Raw genomic sequence first — 16,946 nt, 5'->3', positions numbered from 1 at the left:
AGAATGCAAGGAATGTGGATGTGTATGTCACTGGCTGCAGCCTGTGTAAGCTGTTTCTTCTCAGAGTCCTCACAAAGCCAGCACACAGCACAATAACACCCAGAAACTGAAACCAGACCTGTTGGAAGAAAGCTTTTATACTGAGGGGTGGGCTAAATTTCTATTGGTTGCTAACAGTGTAGCAGCCACCAAAAGTTTTACCTGATTGGCCAAATAGTCTGTTTGTGAAACTACGCGTATGAAAATACGCGTAAGCGTAAGCTACGCCTACGGCGTAAGCTACGAATGCATTGTTAAATACGTGAGAGTGTGAACTTCGATTTACGCGTAGTATACGCATGGCTGCGTATACATACGCATTAAAAATACGCATGCGAAGCCACGCAAAGTACGCAATCGCGTGCGTATATAGCGTATTAATACGGAACTACAAAACTGACTACGCGTATTTTACTACGCGTAGTTTTAGGCATACGAAATGCTACGCCTATGCGTATTGCGTAAAATACGTTGCGTAGATTCGCATATGCGTAGTTTCTGCCCACCCCTGATTATAAATGGCCAACAGATGGGAACATCAGACAACCTGCGGCGCGCGAAGCGTGGTCATGACCGGATGAGGGCGGGGCTAACTGTTATTTAAAGTGAACCCAGGATGAGAGTGATATGGTGGCTGCCATATTTATTTCCTTTTAAACAATTCTAGTTGCCTGGCAGCTCTGCTGATCTATTTGGCTGCAGTAGTGAACTGAATTACACCAAAAACAAGCATGCAGCTAATCTTGTCAGTTCTGACAATATTGTCAGAAACCCCTGACCTGCTGCATGCTTGTTCAGAGTCTATGGTTGAAAGAATTAGAGGCAGAGGACCAACACGGCAGCCAGGCAGCTGGTATTGCTTAAAAGGAGATAAATATGGCAGCCTCAATATTATTCTCACCTCGGGTTCCCTTTAAAAGTGCAATGCAAAGACAGAGGGCCCAAGTTTTGGTAACCCTTTCCCCAGAAAATTCACATAATTGTGCAGGTTTTCTCAAGAAAATACACGTAATGTGAGCAGATTTGAACAAAAAACACGTTCAATAACCCCAATATGCACAATCGTTATCAGATATGACCCCAATATGCACAATCATTATCAGATATGATCCCCAATTGTGCAGATATGACCCCAATATGCACAATCGTTATCAGATATGACCCCAATATGCACAATCGTTATCAGATATGACCCCAATATGCACATTCGTTATCAGATATGACCCCAATATGCACATTCGTTATCAGATATGACCCCAATATGCACAATCTTTATCAGATATGACCCCAATATGCACAATCGTTATCAGATATGATCCCCAATATGCACAATCGTTATCAGATATGACCCCAATATGCACAATCGTTATCAGATATGACCCCAATATGCACAATCGTTATCAGATATGACCCCAATATGCACAATCGATATCAGATATGACCCCAATATGCACAATAGTTATCAGATATGACCCCAATATGTACAATCCTTATCAGATATGACCCCCAATATGTACAATCCTCAGCAGATCTGACCACAATATGCACAATGCACAGCAGATCTGACCCCAATATGCACAATGCTCAGCAGTTCTGACCCCAATATGCACAATGCTCAGTAGTTCTGACCCCAATATGTACAATCCTCAGCAGTTCTGACCCCAATATGCACAATGCTCAGCAGTTCTGACCCCAATATGCACAATGCTCAGCAGTTCTGACCCCAATATGCACAATGCTCAGCAGTTCTGACCCCAATATGCACAATGCTCAGCAGTTCTGACCCCAATATGCATAATGCTCAGCAGTTCTGACCCCAATTTGCACAATGCTCAGCAGTTCTGACAACAATCAGCAGCACCACCACCTGAAAAAGCAAAGAAAAACCCATTTACTCACCTAGTCAGAAGACCTCCTGTTCTGACCTCCTCCTCTCCCGACCTCCTTGTGGCGCGCAGCTCTTACGATCCTCTTCCTTCACGTGACTTCCTGCCTGCATTACCCGGCGAGCAGGGCTACGGGAAAATGGCCGCCTGAAGCCCTGCACTGCAGACTCCAAGTCTGTAGAGCCCTGCTCACCTGCTTCGAGCTGCCGCTGTGAGCTGACTCGGCGTCTCTTAGACGCCTGAAGTCAGTTCACGCCAGGGGTGCTTTGGGGGTGCTTGGACAAATTTAGGGGGTGCTTGAGCACCCCCAAGCACCCCCCTGGCGCCGCCACTGCTTAGGAATTCTGGTTGATAAACCAGAATTGTAAACCTTGTTACAGGAGATTAATCATATAAATATAAAACATACATTTTAGTTCATAATAATGGTAAAAACTCTTGGTTGGAGGTAGCTAATACTACGGTGACTAATGACTTAAAGAGCAGTGGGTACAGGGGAGAAGTATTATCTAACTCAAACCCCAGTAGCAGGTTTACCGGGTAAAAAAAAAGGCCTATCGGGCCCTGCTTAGCAATAATTCAATGGGCCCCTATGGCCGGGCCCAAACTTCTGCTGCTAGAGGGTTCCTAAATGTCCTTCTTCCATTTAGCTCCCACTGCAAACTAAATAAATTTCAATTTCACTAAATGAACTCTACACGTTTCACCCCCTCCAAGGGGGGCTTTGTCAGTCAAATAGGTTTAGAGAGTCCCTGCGCTGGATCGATGGGCAGCAGGAAAATCCGGGAAGTCTCTGGATCATGCAGAGGCTTCCCACTACTAAAGTATCTACGATATGTACCTTTTTTTCAGTTCAGATGTACTTTAGGTACTAATTAGTTGTCACTTTTGACAACTATGTCAATGCAGTTCAGTTTTTAGCGAATGATGGCAACATCACTTAATTTGGAGGAAGCAGTGGGAAGATGATAAGGCTGTCTCGTCTGTCTGACTGATTCTTAGTATAGAGTCTGATGAATCCATACATGGAAGATTAAAAATAACTGAATTAGGCTTTGGTTCTTATGCACAGTGTGTGATATAAAAATGTTCAGTTAGCACTTTGATATTTGAGTTTTCAAAGAGTCAGGATACAAATAAAAGACACTGTTTGAATTGCTGATACCTTATACAGACATACTGCACAGCAGTGGCCTCAACAGCAGCAGTATAGCTGCCCAACGCCACAAAAGCACATCCTGAAAAGTTACTACTGAAGTGAAATAGCATTTCTGCAATCCATGATTCTTAGTAGCCTATGGGAAAGCCTAAGGGAAATTAGTTTGTATAGGTGCAACTGACCACTGTTTATATACTGGGGTACATTCTCTAAACATTACTGTGTGCTGATAGCGCACACAAAGTTTAAAGTGAGAAGAATATGGTGGCTGCCATATTTATTTCCTTTTAAACTATACTAGTTGCCTGGCACTTCTGCTGATCTATTTGGCTGCAGCACTGTCTGAATAACACCTGAAACAAGAATGCAGCTAATCTTGTCAGATCTGCCAATAATATCAGAAACACCTGATCTGCTGCATACTTGTTCAGGGGCTGTGGCTAAAAGTTTTAGAGGCAGAAGATCAGCTGGACAGCCAGGCAACTGGCATTGCTTAAAAGGAAATAAATATGGCAGCCTCCACATACCTCACGCTACAGTTCTCCTTTAAGGCTTGGCAGTTAATGACATGTAACGCAAACATTGTGACATACTCTGTGTGCCCCTATTCAGTGGCGTAACTACAATTCATGGGCCCCCCCAGCAAAAATTGGATGCCCCCCCCCAATGTTCACACCCCTTCCCTTGCCTCACCCTTGGTGCCCTCCACGGCCTTGGGGCCCATCTCACAAGGGTCATAAAGCAAGTGTGGCCTTCATGATGGCGCTGCAGACGGCTGCCTCGGCACAAGGCTCCTGCTTTCACCTTAGTTTTTTTAGTTTATTTCTAGCTTACTAGTTTCTTCTTATTTTTCTTTTTCCCTAATAGCTATACTAGTAGCGCAGGCCCATGCTCCTATGTTTTAGCAGGGACCCACCTCACGCTCACCTGGGGAAATCAGTCCTGTCGTGAACGGGACCCCCGGCACACCAGGCCTGCAGGCTCGCAGCCTGCTATCACTCCTCCTCACCCGGTCAGCCTCGCCGCCACCACAAGCTGTGGACAAACGGAGAGCTGCTGCTCCCCGCACTCCGGAGATCCGGTCCTCCACAGCAGCCAGAAGCCCCCCTCAGTAGCGGTAACTACTTCCATGAGGGGACCACGCGGGGACCTATTTGCAGGGCAGCCCGATCAATCCACTGCTGCTGCACTTCTTTGAAGGAACCCGCCACTGACACCGACGAAAGAGCCGACACCTCGCGCACGCTGGGCCACCCACGAGGAGGAGCCGGCTGCTGCCGATCAGTAGCCGCTCCTCACTGCTTGGATCCCCGGCACCCAGAAGCCTCTCCATGGAGCTACAGCCTTGCCACCCAGCCACAGTCTCTCCATACAGCTGCAGCCTCGCCACCCAGCCACAGCCTCTTCACTCAGCAGCTACAGCACGCACGCATGGGCTCCGGATCCTGATGCCACCTCGCTGGGGCCCACCACTCTGGCCCTACCTCCATGTCAGGTGAGACTTGGGTGCTTTTTTGACCTGTGATGCTTCCACTCTTCATGACCCTTGCACTGGCACTGCCGCTGTACTGTCCTATACTGCTGCACACTATTATTTCTGCCTATGCACCCAGCCCGCTCTGTCTTCAATACAGACCAACATTTAGCAGCAGCATAGAACTGCTACTTCCATCTGTGACACACTGCTAAACTATAGACTTTTTCGCACTGCCATACACATCTGTGCTGCACCGCTGAGGAATGGACTGTTTTTGCACTGTGATATTTATCTGTGCTGCTCTGCTAAATGAGGGACTGTTTTTGCACAACTACACTCACCTGTGCTGCACTGCCAATATGGCGCTCTGTATCGCACGGCTACATACATCTGTGTTGCACTGCTACATGATGGACTGTACTGCGCTGCCATATTGGTGGGCCTACTGAGTTGGTCTGTGTCTACTGTATAACCTGTATTGCACCACTGTATATACCTGGGTTGAACTGCTGGGAACGGACTGTGTTGCACTAATTTTTTAACATGTGCTGTACTGCTTGAAATAGACTGTCGCAATTCTATGCATGTATGTTTTCGCTGCTAGACACGGTATTGCACTGCTACTTTGTAGACTCCCACTGAGTTGGTTCTACACCCATGCATCCCACGAGGCACCCCCCACGGACCACCTACTCTAGGGCACAGCTTCTCACATGGGAACATACTGTAGCCCTACATCCAGAGGACAGATTCCTGTCCAACTCCATATGGAGCCACGTCCAGAAAATCACTGCCCCCGAGCTGAAACCCCTAGCAAGCCGGCGGCACAGAGGCTGCAGAGCAGGCGCTCGGGTGAGACTGAAGAGGAAAGGCCTGCGATCAGCCATTCCTGCAGCCCTCCTCGCAAATGTCCACTCCATCCCCAACAAGTGTGACGAACTGAGACTCCTCGGTGACAAGCGTCAACAACACCCCAATTCTTTGCTTTACGGAAACATGGCTCCATGACAACATCCCTGATAGCGCACTACATCTCCCAGGCTTCAGCCTCATCCGAGCAGACCGTGACAGCACCCTCTCGGGGGAAAATAAAGGGGGAGGCATCTGTTTTTACATTAGCTCTGCTTGGTGCTCCAACTCCTGCGTACTTGCCAAAAAATTCACACCAGAGCTGGAGATCCTTCTGGTAAATTGCAGGCCTGCATACTCACCCAGGGAGTTCTCCTCCTTTGTTCTCGTTGGTGTGTATATCCCACCTGATGCTGAGGTAAAAAATGCCCTGTGCGAACTCAGCGACACTGTCACGCAGTGGGAGACGGTCCTCCCTGACTCACTGTTCATCGTCATGGGCGATTTCAACAGGGCCAACCTCCGCCAGGAGCTTCCCCGCTTTCATCAGCATGCCACCTGCACCACCAGGAATGCCAACACACTGGACCACTGCTACACAGTCTTGAAGGATGCATACAAAGCCACCCCTTGGGCAGCACTAGGTTCATCTGACCACTGCCTCCTCCACCTGTTACCAACCTACAGGAGACGCCTGGAGACTTCGAAACCGGTCCTTAAATCTTCCAAAGTGTGGTCAAGCGAAGCTAAGCTACAACTTCAGGCCTGCTTCGACTGCACAGACTGGCAGACCCTGGAATCGCCAAACTTGGACGAATGGGCAGAAAATGTTACCTCGTACATTAACTTCTGTGAGAATCACTGTATTCCAACGAAAACCTTTAAACTCTATCCTAACGACAAACCGTGGTTCTCAAAGAAAAACTACGGCAACTGCGCAGAAGCAAGGAGGACGCGCACAAGTCAGGCAACCGAGATGAATAGGGCAAGGAATGACCTGAACAGAGAACTGAGGGCTGCCAAGAAGAGCTATGCAGATAAACTGGAACAGAACCTCTCCTCTAACGACTCACGAGCTGTGTGGAAAGGGCTCAAGGCCGCCACTAACTATAACCCCCCCCCCCCGCAGCATGCAACACCGAGCACTGTGCTAGCCGAGAATCTCAGTGAATTCTACTGTAGATTTGAGAACCAGACTCCCCCAGAGCTACGAGGACCTCCACCCCACCCTGCCTTTGAGACCCCGAGAACAAACTCGCCCCCTCCACCGCTGAACGAGGCTGATGTTCTGCAGCACTTGTTAAGGCTAAATGTCAGGAAAGCCTCTGGCCCGGATGGTGTGTCACCAGCCTGCCTGAAAACCGGCGCTCGACAGCTCGCCCCTATTCTTTCCTCTATCTTCAACAAGTCCCTTTGGAGCGGTAAAGTCCCCGCTTGCTTTAAGAGGTCCACCATAATCCCTGTCCCCAAAAAGCAGGGTGTCGCCGACCTCAACAACTTCAGGCCCGTGGCACTTACATCGGTCATCATGAAAGTTCTTGAAAATATGGTGCTCCCCCTCCTCAAGCTCGCCACTGAGGCCCTGCTGGATCAGCACCAGTTCGCATACAGAGCAAACAGGTCCACCGACGACGCCTTATCAATATCTGCCTGGAGCTTATCCATGAACACCTGGACAAACCCGGCACGTATGCCAGGATCCTCCTTCTGGACTTCAGCTCAGCGTTCAATACCATCAGCCCCAAAATACTTCAGGAGAACTTTGCTGCACTCGGGGTCCACTCCACTCTGCGCCTGTGGATCATGGACTTCCTCACCAAAAGATCCCAGGCCATTAAGCTAGGCACCATCTCCTCTCAACTTCGGATTACAAATACAGGAGCACCACAAGGGTGCGTCCTGTCGCCATTCCTGTTCTCCCTGTATACGAACGCCTGCAGATCCACAGCGGACTCCGTCAAAGTGTTTAAATTTGCTGACGACACCACCATCGTCGGCCTCATCACCAAAAATTATAAGGAAGCGTACCGCCACCAGGTTGAGAGCATCTGCCACTGGTGCAGGGAGAATGGGCTGGTCCAAAGACTGTTGAGATGATTGTTGATTTTAGGAAGCACGCCAACCCCCCTCCTCCAATCCGTATTGATGACAAAGAAGTTGAAAGAGTTCCCTGTGTCCGACTTCTGGGCACAATCATCTCCAACGACCTGAAGTGGAAGGCAAACACCTCCACCACCCAGAGGAAAGCCCAGCAGAGGTTATTCTTTCTCCGCCAACTGAAGAAGTTCAGTATGTCCCCAAAACTTCTGACCAGCTTCTACTCCGCTACGACTGAATCTGTCCTCTGCTCTTCCATCCTAGTCTGGTATGCCAGCTCCTCCGCTAGCGACAGACACAAACTGCAAGAGAGTCATCAGATCAGCGAAGAGAATTATCGGTAAACCGCTACCTGCTCTGGACCTCCTCTACCACTCAAGGCTGCGCTCCAGAGCTTTGAGGATTGCAAATGACCCCTCACACCCAGGCAACCAGTTATTCAGCCAGCTCCCTTTGGGCCGGAGGTATCGGTCCATCTACACCAGGACCACCAGACACAGAAACAGCTTCTTCCCCTCAGTTGTCAACTCATTGAACTCTCTCCATGCACTCCCCACTATAACGTGATTTTGTAATTATAGAAAAATTGCGTGGTTTTCGCTTGTATGCTTTCTCTGTATGTAATGTGTGATATAGTGTTGTTGATCCTTCTGATGTATTCTGTGTGCCCTATCCTGCTTTCTCTGTATGTAAATGTGTAATATAGTGTTGTTGATCCTTCTGATGTATTCTGTGTGCCCTATACTACTTGTATCCTGTACGTGCCAAAACCAATTCCGGGCACGACCCAGTCGTGCTTGGCGAAAATAATGATTCTGATTCTGCTGATCTCCCTACACTCACAACAAGTGTAGTCACAAAAACAACTGATTTTAAGTATAGTCCCCTGTATCAGAGGAAGGGAAGGTTAGTAGTTGGGGCCCTCCACAGCTCTGGGCTCCCCTGGGAATACAGTTGCTGCTCCCATCTAGTTACACCTGTGCCCCTATTACGTGCATTACTGACGAACTGCCAGTGCAACATTTGCATATTTTCAGCAAATAATGCCCTTGATAAGAGCACATATTATCAACCCATGTAATACTGTTCACGTTTCATGCATGGCATGCATTTATGTGTTGTTACATGTTAAACTTTATGTGAACTTACAGTAAAGTTTAGTGAATCTACCCTACACTGAGGAAAGCATCAAAGGTTGGGATAGAATTGGAAGGATCAGCCCCAAAAACAGAATAGTGAACAGATTACTCAAGGACTATGTACAGACAACTGTGTTTGCACCAAACTTGGTTAATAAGCTCCAGTAATATTACATACACAAAACACGTTTTTTCACAAAAATACAATAGATCATAAAAAATCAATTTTAGTTTCCACTCATGTAACAAAATAGTAACACATTTCGATCTATATCCCAGACTGTATATACCTTTCATAAATGTGAAATAGTTCTGGGTAGTGGAATGCTGCACTGATGGTGCATCCATGCAATGTTTACTATCCAGAAAATAAAAATGAACTACCACATATATTGGGATATAAGTGAACCTCATGTATAAGTTGACACCAAAAATTGACCTCCTTTAGCTGGAATTGTTTTTAAAGGGCCACTATTGTGAAAAAGTAGGCAGTTAAAATCAGACAGAACTGACAGATTTTGGGCCAGTCCATTTCCTCATGGGGGATTTTCAGGGTTTTCTTTGTTTTCAACAGCAATTCTGAACAGTCTTAACTGTGCAGCTGTGCGGGTGTCATGAACATGTCTGTGCATGTCCTGTGTGGACTCCTTTCCCACTTCACCACTGTACTCCCCAGCTTACCCTCATTATGAGATCATAGCACAGTTTCCCCCTCCCTCCTTCACAGCTGCTAGTGCGCCCGTCTCTCTCTCCTTCCTGTGTGGCGTGTATGCAGAGTGAAGCAGCTGAGTGGACATATGTTACCGCGTACATGCAAAAAGGGCGTCAGGAAAAAAAGGTGCCTGGTGTAAACGTTAATCTGAAATATCGTTTATATAAAAATTATATGTAATATTTTGTTTACAATAATGTTTTACAAATTCAAACCATTAAATAATGTATATGAAATGTTGTATTGGTAAAGTGCTATTCTCTGTAATTATAAACGGAAACTTACAATAACATTTGTATATTCACAATGAAGATTGTAATTATTATGATTTAAAACTGATTTTACATAAACGACGTTTAAAGAGAAACTCCGACCAAGAATTGAACTTTATCCCAATCAGTAGCTGATACCCCTTTTACATGAGAAATCTATTCCTTTTCACAAACAGACCATCAGGGGGCGCTGTATGACTGATATTGTGGTGAAACCCCTCCCACAAGAAACTCTGAGTACATACTCCTAGCAGTTTCCTGTCTGTGAACCTTGCTGCATTGTGGGAAATAGCTGTTTACAGCTGTTTCCAACTGCCAAAAAAGCATGCAGCAGCTACATCACCTGCCAACAGTAAAAATGTCACCATGTAATAAATGTCAGAATGTGAATTAAGGATTTAAAAATATTTACAATGGGCAAACACTGACTAAATCATTTATACATAATTATTGTAAAAATGAAGCACTTTTTTTATTACATTATTTTCACTGGAGTTCCTCTTTAAGTACTGTTTGTTAATTTTTTTTTAATGATTTAACCAGATCAGGATCCAAAAACATATCTTTACGGTTTGTACTACTATAAAGTTTCGAAACAACATTTTGTAACAATTTTTATTATAAAATTGATAAACCTTTAAAAAGTAATTTAGTAAAGATTAAAACTGAATTTACATATTTCAAAAAATCAAATCATTAAAAATATAAGTACGTTCGTAATAATTGTAGTAAAACATTAGTAAATATTACCAACATTTTACTACAACTAAACCTAACCCTACTCTCTACTCTTACCCTCTACCTATCCCTAACCCTTAGACCCCCCTGGTGGTGCCTTACCCTAAGACCCCCCTGGTGGTGCCTAATCCTAAATCTTCCCTGGTGGTGCCTAAGCCTAAGACCCCCTGGTGGTGCCTAACCCTAAATCTTCCCTGATGGTGCCTAACCCTAAGACCCCCTGGTGGTGCCTCACCCTAAATCTCCCCTGGTGGTGCCTAACCCTAAATCTCCCCTGGTGGTTCCCAACCCTAAGACCCCTCTGGTGGTGCCTAACCCTAAGACCCTCTTGTGGTGCCTAACCCTAAATCTCCCCTGGTGGTGCCTAACCCTAAATCTCCCCTGGTGGTGCCTAACCCTAAATCCCCCCTGGTGGTGCCTAACCCTAAATCCCCCCCTGGTGGTGCCTAACCCTAAATCCCCCTTAGTGATCCCTTTATTTTGTGAATAGTAATTATTTTTTTACAAATAGTGACTGTAAAAAATATATTACAATGTACTTACTGATCGCTTTATTATGTGGATAATAATGTTTTACAAAGAGTAACTGATAACATTTTAAATAACGTTTTAGTTAAATATGATAGATATGTTTTTGGATAATAGTGTTTTATAAGTATTAAGTGTGGCAAACGATATATTATGATTTTGTTGTGCAGTTTATTTGGTGGATAATAATATTTTACAGAGTGTTAATTAAAAAAAAAAGTATATTACGATTTATTTGTTGTCGGCTTTATATGTTAAAAATAATGATTTAAAAAATTACATTACGATTTAGCTAAAAACTATAAATGAGTATTATTTTATGTGTAAACGTTATTGGTCGCCGGCGGAGTTTGGAAACATAAATTATCAAGGATGAAGTTTGAAAATGTAAATTATCACGGGCGCCCTTTTTTTCCTGTTCGACGTGTGTGAAATGATATTTAATATGGGAGTCAATGGCGGCGCCCTTTTTGTCCACCTGCCTCATTTACCAAATTTCCTGTCACCATATGTTACCTAGTCCACACCTGGGCACTGTGTCCTCTGATTTCCCTTCCCTCATATCAGTGAGTGAGCAATAGCGTCTCCCTGGCTACCGGTGTCATGGTACTCCTGATGTCACAAGACACCGGGAACAGGAGAGACCCTATTGCTCACTCATAAACCACACATGAAGGAGAGAGAGGCAGATGCACTACATTACTGTATTCACTAGCAGGAGAAAGGCAGTGCAAGAGAGGAGTGAGGGTCTGCTGCAGCATAGTTAGGAGAGAGAAGACCCCCAGCTGTAAGTTGAGGAATTAGGAACTGACTTGGATATAAGGTGACTCTTATGGTTTGCTTTAGTGAGTTAGTCCTACATTTTTCAACTTATAGCCGAGGATGTACGGAATTTGAAATATATATTGGAAGTTGCATTGTATGTTTCCATATAGTAAAATAATACTGACTACAATATGCAAACCTCAGTTTATCCCTGGCAACTTTAGACCACAACATACAACTTTCTGGGACAAAAAAAAAACCTTGCACATTGTTTTCATCAGTTCTTACTTACCAGAAGTTTTTAAAGTAGCATATTTAGGGAAATCCTGATCTTGTAAAGGGATACCAGGAACCAGTTGAGCCCTGTTGTTCTGATTTAGAGGCACATTGATCTGAGGTGCCAAAGGTGATGTCAGTCCCATATTACTGAAATTTGTGTGATCTGTTGGGATATAACATACATGGCAGGTTAGAGGATCAATTCAAAATTCTATGGTGTGTTCTTTAACATTAACAAAACCACCTCAACTCAGTGATGAAATTCTTGTTTTATTTTTAAAGATGAACTGTGCTGAAATAACATTATTAATACAATTGCTTATTTTTTGCAATTATTACTTTATTGATAGTTTTGTTAGGTTTTGCCCGTTGTAAAACCTTTTCTCATTCTGATTTGCTTCCTGAAATTTATCACAGGTGGAGACTGCTGCCAACAAATAGCAGCAGAAAGTGTGTGGCTGGCATGGAGGAGACCTGCATCTCTGGATGGAGGTAAATATTACTCTGATTCCTGGGCTACTTTGCAATGATGTGTGTGTGTGGAGAGGGGGGGGGGGGATAAGAAATGGTGGGGAGGGGGCTCCTTGACAATTTTACAGTGGGGCCCCCTGGGTTATTATTATTATTTTTTATTTATATAGCGCCAACATATTCCGCAGCGCTTTACAAAGCACAATAAGACAACAAGGGGACCATAGATACAACTAACAAATGTACAGCAGAGTTCCAAGCAGCACAAATATTGTTACAAGAACAGTAAACATTAGGAGGATGACCCTGCCCTTGCGAGCTTACAATCTAATGGGTTGTGGGGGACACACTAGGTAAGGGGGTGGAGGATGGATGAGGCAGTGATTCTTTGCCTCTTATTACATTGTGACAGAGCAAGTAAATAAGGGCTATAGAATGTTATAAGCTTGTCTGAAAAGGTGTGTTTTAAGAGTGCGTTTGAAGATATCCAGGTTTGGAGCATGACGTACAGGCTGTGGAAGAGAGTTCCAGATAAGGGATGATGCTCGTGTAAAGTCCTGGATGCGAGCATGAGAGGAGGTGAACAGCTTAGAGGCCAGGAGAATTTCTTGGGAGGAGCGAAGGTTTCTTGGGAGGGACAATATCTTGAGATTAGTGAGGAGATGTATGGAGGAGACAACTTATTGTTAGTTACATCCCTGTTTGTTTACTGGTAGTTCTGAGGCCAGTTAAAATAATATTTGATCTCCAAGAATGCTCGGGGGGGGGGGGGGGTGTTCTTGGGAATTAAGGCTATCTGGACAGCCTAGGCTGCAACATCACTGGAAGGTCAGGGCTATATTCCAATATGCCAGGGCGTTGCTAGCCCCAAAGATCAGTGGCACGTGCCGCTTGGTCTCCACATTCTTCCGGGCTTCTTTCCCTTCTCCACCACAACACCCAACATGCCCAATAGAGGCACCACTGCACCCAGCATGGCACCAAACAAGGCATCCACATGGGCCTAGTAGGTGTTGTGGTGCCATGCTGGGTGCTGTGATGCCTTATGGGGGTATGCAGGGAGCTATGGTTCTTCTATGGGGCATGCTGGGACTAGTGGTGCCTCATTGGGAGCCCCGTGTCATGGGTGTAGCAATCACCCCTGCGACCTCTGCCATCGCAGGGAGCCCAGAGGCTTTGGGGGCCCCTCCACCTCCTCCCTAAGCGCAAGTGCAGCAGATTATCAAAGAAATCTCCCCATTCACTCACAAAAACCACGTGCAGGAGTGTGTGTAATTATTTCCTGCTTCTTGAGGCTGCTTCACAGCAGAACACTCTATGCTGCCATTTGCCGGCTCCCAATCTGTGGGGTTTGTGTACAAACGGGGGCCCCATGCTATGATTTTTGCACCAGGGCCCTGTAAAGTCTAGTTACGATCCTGGCCCGTGAGGTCATGGGAGGAGGTTAACTAGAAGGACAGGGAATGCTATGGGGGAACTGGCAGATAACCTGGTAGCAGGCCAGCCCACCCAGCAAAAAGACAGACCAGCCAGTACAGAAGCAAGGTAACTGTGCCTAGTTATGTGACACTGCCTATTTATGTGATATGCTGCATTTTTTAGTATTAATGGAGAGGGGGGCTTCATCCAAGATTTTGCTGGGCAGGACTACTTAGATCGCTGTTAAGTTCATGTAAATGTGGCTCCACCCATGACCACACCCACATCCTGGTGCATGGCCACACCCATTTTTCGACTGGGGTGCCCAAAAGTGCCCCGGATCTCTTAGGATCTTAGCAACGCCCCTGAATATGCAACAATGTATAGAAAGTGTTTCTGATGCTGAAACCAGGAAAATTAACATACAAGTGGGTATCCTGAATAACTGAATAGATTCCGCTGTGCCTCTTTAATAACTTGTTCACAAACTGTAATATTTTACTGTCTTTTAGAAGCTAAATAAGCTTTTTTTTAACCACAAAATGGCTGTCTGAAATGACACAAAGTAACACACAGCGCAATAAGGTGTCTTAATGTGTGCCAATTAATCTGTAAGAGCGACAATTTGCAATACACTGTAAATGAACCTTGTTTTTTTTACTGCAAAATGGCCATCTGATATGACGCTGTGTGGTGGTTAGTGACAAATCGTACTGTACGCCACTAAGGTGAGCGGGGGAATGGCTGATGTCCACCAGGGACCATTCGCCTGGGGAGCGGATCTGCCATCACTATTTATTAGAAGTCAGCCAGCCAAAAAAAATAAACAGAGCTGCTTGCTCCGTCACTTTAGCTTTCAGTTTCCCCTCATTTGCATCCTAAGTGTCGGACTAAACAGACCAGTACATTATTTATGGGGAACATCTGGTATGACTGTTTATATTTTTCAGATCTAACTTCCCTGTCATCTGGTTGTTTTGGTTTCTCCGCACTCACGAGCCTAGCCGCCCGCTACAAACAGTTGTAAAGCTGTGTTTCCTTACAGCGTAGACTGAAGCTATGAAGGACCCCTGCACTCTGACAGGCAATAAATCAGCCACCTGACACAGAGGGGCAACGGATAGACAGCCGAGATAAGGTGGTCGATTTATTGCCTGTCAGAGTGCAGGGGTCCTTCATAGCTTCAGTCTACGCTGTGAGGAAACGCAGCTTTACAACTGTTTGTAGCGGGCAGCTAGGCTCGTGAGTGCGGAGAAACCAAAACAACCAGATGACAGGGAAGTTAGATCTGAAAAAAATAAAAAGTCATACCAGATGTTCCCCATAAGTAATGTACTGGTTTGTTTAGTCCGACGCTTAGGATGCAAATGAGGGGATACTGAAAGCTAAAGTGACGGAGCAAGCAGCTCTGTTTATTTTTTTAAAACTAAATCTTTTTTATTGCAGCTTCTTTTGGATGCTGGCTTAATTTTATGCTGCATTAATTTAAACAGTAATTCGCCATAGCGCCCCTTTAAAGGGCAACTGAAAGGAGAAGAATAAGGAGGGTGACATATTTGTCTCCTGTTGAACAATGCAAATACTTAATAGAGTACTCGGGGGATTTGTATAGGATACGTGTTCCCTGAACAGGGTTAGGCCCCTAGCGCACTAAAACATAACTTTTATTAGTTCTATTAAAATCAGGTATATCAAAGGAACAGCATTTATAAAACAAAAAACAGCTGTGTTGATGTTTGACACTATTGTGTCACATATGTATCATATCACTGGGATGGATCACTTTCAGGCAGATAACGATTGTACATCTATGTGCATGTGTCGTGGAGAGGGAAGGAATCTCCACTCCAGCACCTATGCACAGCTAGTACATGCACAAATAGGACCTGCTGATCACACCCTCTTGCACCAAACACTGGTATAACGGACAGTAGGGGATCACACCATGCAAACAGTGTACAAAATTACAAATAACTCGACATGTTTCGGATAAACGCCTTCGTCCGGAGTGAATACATATATACAGTGCTGTGCATCAAACATATACAGTGACCCTGCCCCACATAACTGTCAGCATATATAGCCCCTATCAGAGCTGAATGCCGCCCTTAACTCACAGTCTTATATACTGAGCATTTCCTCTCTCCCCTGGGCATCGCCCAGCAGGGTGTGTCCTACCTGTCGATCATGTAGTATATCCCATTCATTATCCAGGGTTCTCCTATCTCCTCATAGTTCCTCCATATTCCCCCTATCTGCGGCTGTATGCTAAAGCAATCTGATCAGCGGCAGCGCATTCGTCAGCTATAAATCATGATCAGGCATGCATAACTATTAGATATTCGCCCCGATTTTTACCTCGGGAGTCCCTCTTTTTGCTCTGTCTCATGCAACCTTATCTGTGCATATGGCTGCATGCTAAAGCGGCCTGGGTGGCGCATTTGTCACCTATAAACAATGATCAGGCATGCATAACTGTTAGATATTCGCCCCGATTTTTTCTCGGGAATCCCTCTTTTTGCTCTGTCTCATGCGGCCTTATCTGCACACATGGCTATGTGCTAATGTGGCCTGATCGGCACATTTGTCACCTATAAATCATGATCAGGCATGCATAACTATTAGATATTCGCCCCGATTTTTACCTCGGGAGTCCCTCTTTTTGCTCTGTCTCATGCGACCTTATCTGCGCATATGGCTGTATGCTAAAGCGGCCTGATCGGCGCATTTATCACCTATGAATCCTGGTCAAGCATGCATAACTTTTAGATATTCGCCCCGATATGTTCCTCGGGAGTCCCTCTTTTTGCTCTGTCTCATGCGACCTTATCTGCGCATATGGTTGTGTGCTACAGCGGCCTGATCGGCACATTTGTCACCTATGAATCATGATCAGGCATGCATAACTGTAGGTATTCGCCCCGATTTTTACCTCGGGAGTCCCACTTTTTGCTCTGTCTCATGCGACCTCATCTGCGCATATGGCTGTATGCTAAAGCAGCTTGATCGGCGCATTTGTCACCTATAACTCACGGTTAGGCATGCATAACTGTTCGTCCTGATTTTAACCTCGGGAGTCCCTCTTTTTATATAAGCTAGGTAGTGCCTCTCATTAT

General features: G+C 45.3%; 1 protein-coding gene across 1 annotated transcript in view; it reads right to left on the bottom strand.

Moving 5' to 3' along the window:
* Positions 1–16,946, bottom strand: part of LOC137522601 (protein shisa-9-like) — a 363,162-nt gene that overhangs the window by 34,966 nt on the left and 311,250 nt on the right. Inside the window, exon 3 of the mRNA XM_068242676.1 lies at positions 11,954–12,103. Within this exon, the coding sequence (XP_068098777.1) occupies positions 11,954–12,103 (150 nt within the window). The remainder of the gene's footprint in view (positions 1–11,953; positions 12,104–16,946) is intronic.

This window comes from Hyperolius riggenbachi, chromosome 6 (assembly GCF_040937935.1).
Source record: "Hyperolius riggenbachi isolate aHypRig1 chromosome 6, aHypRig1.pri, whole genome shotgun sequence".
NCBI lineage: Eukaryota > Metazoa > Chordata > Amphibia > Anura > Hyperoliidae > Hyperolius > Hyperolius riggenbachi.
This window is presented reverse-complemented; position numbering and strand designations above follow the sequence as displayed.